At 58.4% G+C, this 2,197-nt stretch overlaps 1 protein-coding gene across 1 annotated transcript in view; it reads right to left on the bottom strand.

Moving 5' to 3' along the window:
* Positions 1–105: 105 nt before the first annotated feature.
* Positions 106–2,197, bottom strand: part of GGTG_14033 (hypothetical protein) — a gene marked incomplete at its 3' end in the record, with an annotated part of 6,472 nt that continues 4,380 nt past the window's right edge. The window contains exons 7-8 of the mRNA XM_009231959.1: positions 482–2,191; positions 106–408 (exon numbers count right to left, since the gene is read on the bottom strand). Coding sequence (XP_009230223.1) covers positions 106–408; positions 482–2,191 — 2,013 coding nt within the window. The remainder of the gene's footprint in view (positions 409–481; positions 2,192–2,197) is intronic.

The raw sequence follows: 2,197 nt of genomic DNA, 5'->3' as shown, positions 1-2,197 counted from the left end.
GTTTGTGGAGGGGGGAGAAGAAGGGAAAAGCCCAAAAGAAACGATTAGATAAAGATGCGGGCTTTGCATGCTTGCTGAAACGAGGGGCGGCACCTCCCTCAGCCTTCAAGTGAGGTCGGTGAGAAGCGGATGCAGAGCGCGGACGTCTGGATACATGCTGCTAGTAGATGTCGCCCTGGCTGGCTTGCTCTTGCTCCGCCGGCTCGGTGCCGCTTTGGCCTTGCAGTCACCGTCACTGCCCGAATCGTCGTTGACGTCGTCATTCCGGTCCGGGACTGGCTTCCAGGATCCATCCGCCGAGACACGGATGCTGCGCGCGTTAAGCCGGCCTGTGGACTCGAGCTCCTTGCGCACCCCGAGCAGGAACCGTCCACCCAAGGCTGCATGGACGAGCGTCCCCGAAACAGCCTTTAATGGGACACCGCCATCTGTCCACGAGCGTCGGCTCGAAAATGCGCCAGCGGCACGTCACCTCGCATACGTCTGCCTGGTGCGAAATGCATTTGCGAGATTGAGGTTTGCGTTCGCGCGTTTCGAGCCAGTTACTCAAGTCAAAGCATTCCAGGTGGGTGCATGTGGCACCCCGGACTGGCGTCTCGAACATAATGGCCGAGAACGGATCCGCAAGATCGATCGGCAGCTCCTCGGTCACCACCATGATGCTGTCGTCGTCGTTGTCATTGTTCACACTAATTCGCTTCCGAATCACCTCCAACGTCTTCTCTGGGGGGATGACTTGGTCGTTTCGGATCTGGTTCCAAAGAGACGAGTGGCTCTTCGTTATAATGATCTCAACCGCGATAGCATAATACTCCACGGGCACCCTCAGCATTGCTAGCGCAATCTTGACTTGGTTTTTCCCACCGATAACGTATAAAGTCAGCTCAACAGGCAGATCCTTGCCGTAATGCGGTTTCCGCCTCGGTGTCAACGCCGTCTTGCCGTTCAGCATTATAAAAATGTGCGCCGGCCACGAACTCTCGGTATTAAACCACTTCGACTGGGACATGTCGGCTGTGGGGCCGCTAATATTGCAGCACCGCAATCGCATGCGCAATGTGCCGTCCTCGTATTCGCAAACTGGGACTTTCGGCTCGCCGTCCTGCTGCGAGACAGGCTTGGACAGGCGGGACAGCGTCTCGTCATCCACGTCGAAAGTAAGTTCGGTGGTGCAGCGACTGTCGCTGCGTATAACCACAGGGGCGACGGCGAATCCGTTAACGAATTGATAATGGCGCTCCTGCGACTCCCGCTTGTTGTTCAAAAGCCGACTCGTTCTGACGGGACTCCGTAAGTGGATCTGGTGTAGCGTCATACTGAAAGAGCTTTCGTCGTACTGGCCGTGGGCGTAATCGGGTCTTGGGATGAGCACCCCTGGGGGCGGGAGCAAAGGCGGTAATACCTGGCGAGATGCGTTCTGGGGCGTTAGGGCCGAGGGGAACCCTGCCGCCGCGGGCGGCATCTGGTGAAATTGATACATGCGCCCTTGCATGTTGACATTGATAGGCAGGAAATTCGTCCTGGTAGACATCATGGAATGTGCCGTGGCGCCATGGACCTCGCTGGGGAATACGACATGCTGTCCAGGTCCAGGTGGAAGGATATAGTTGCTTGGAAGAACAGGGGGGGTCGGATGTCCTCCCTGAACTAGGGAAAGCGATTGGCGACGATAGTCCTGTATGAGTTGTTGGTGATGAGGGTGCCGCAGGGGTGTCTGCGCAGGGTGTGAAACATGGCTCTGTGGTAGAACCGGTTGCCCGTCGTGAAGGCGGGGCGATGCCTGGGCAGCAGGGACCGTTGCATAGCTCTGTGGTTGAAACGATTGCCCCCCGGGGAAATGGCGCGGTGTCGGTTCAGAGGACTGCCGTCGCGGAGCGTTTGAATACACGCCGCCTTGAGCGCCAGGGCTTATCGTTTGCGGCAGCCCTTGTGCCTGTGTCGCGTAAGCGGGGTGACGGAGATTTTCGACGACTGGGCTCGTGGCCGACAGTTGTCCGTTCCGCCAGTGCATTTGCCCGGGATGCGCTGTTGGCTGGGTTGGCTGGGGTTGCTGGGGCGGCGCGCTGAATGCTGTCGGGGATTGAAAGAATTGAGGCGAGCTGACGGTCAGCGGGGGATGCCAAGAAGTCCCAGAGATCGGTCCGTTCTGGCCGGGAACCGGGCGCCTCACGGACATCACCCAGGCGCGATACTGGTT

This window comes from Gaeumannomyces tritici (assembly GCF_000145635.1).
Source record: "Gaeumannomyces tritici R3-111a-1 unplaced genomic scaffold supercont2.108, whole genome shotgun sequence".
Classification (NCBI taxonomy): Eukaryota; Fungi; Ascomycota; class Sordariomycetes; order Magnaporthales; family Magnaporthaceae; genus Gaeumannomyces; species Gaeumannomyces tritici.
This window is presented reverse-complemented; position numbering and strand designations above follow the sequence as displayed.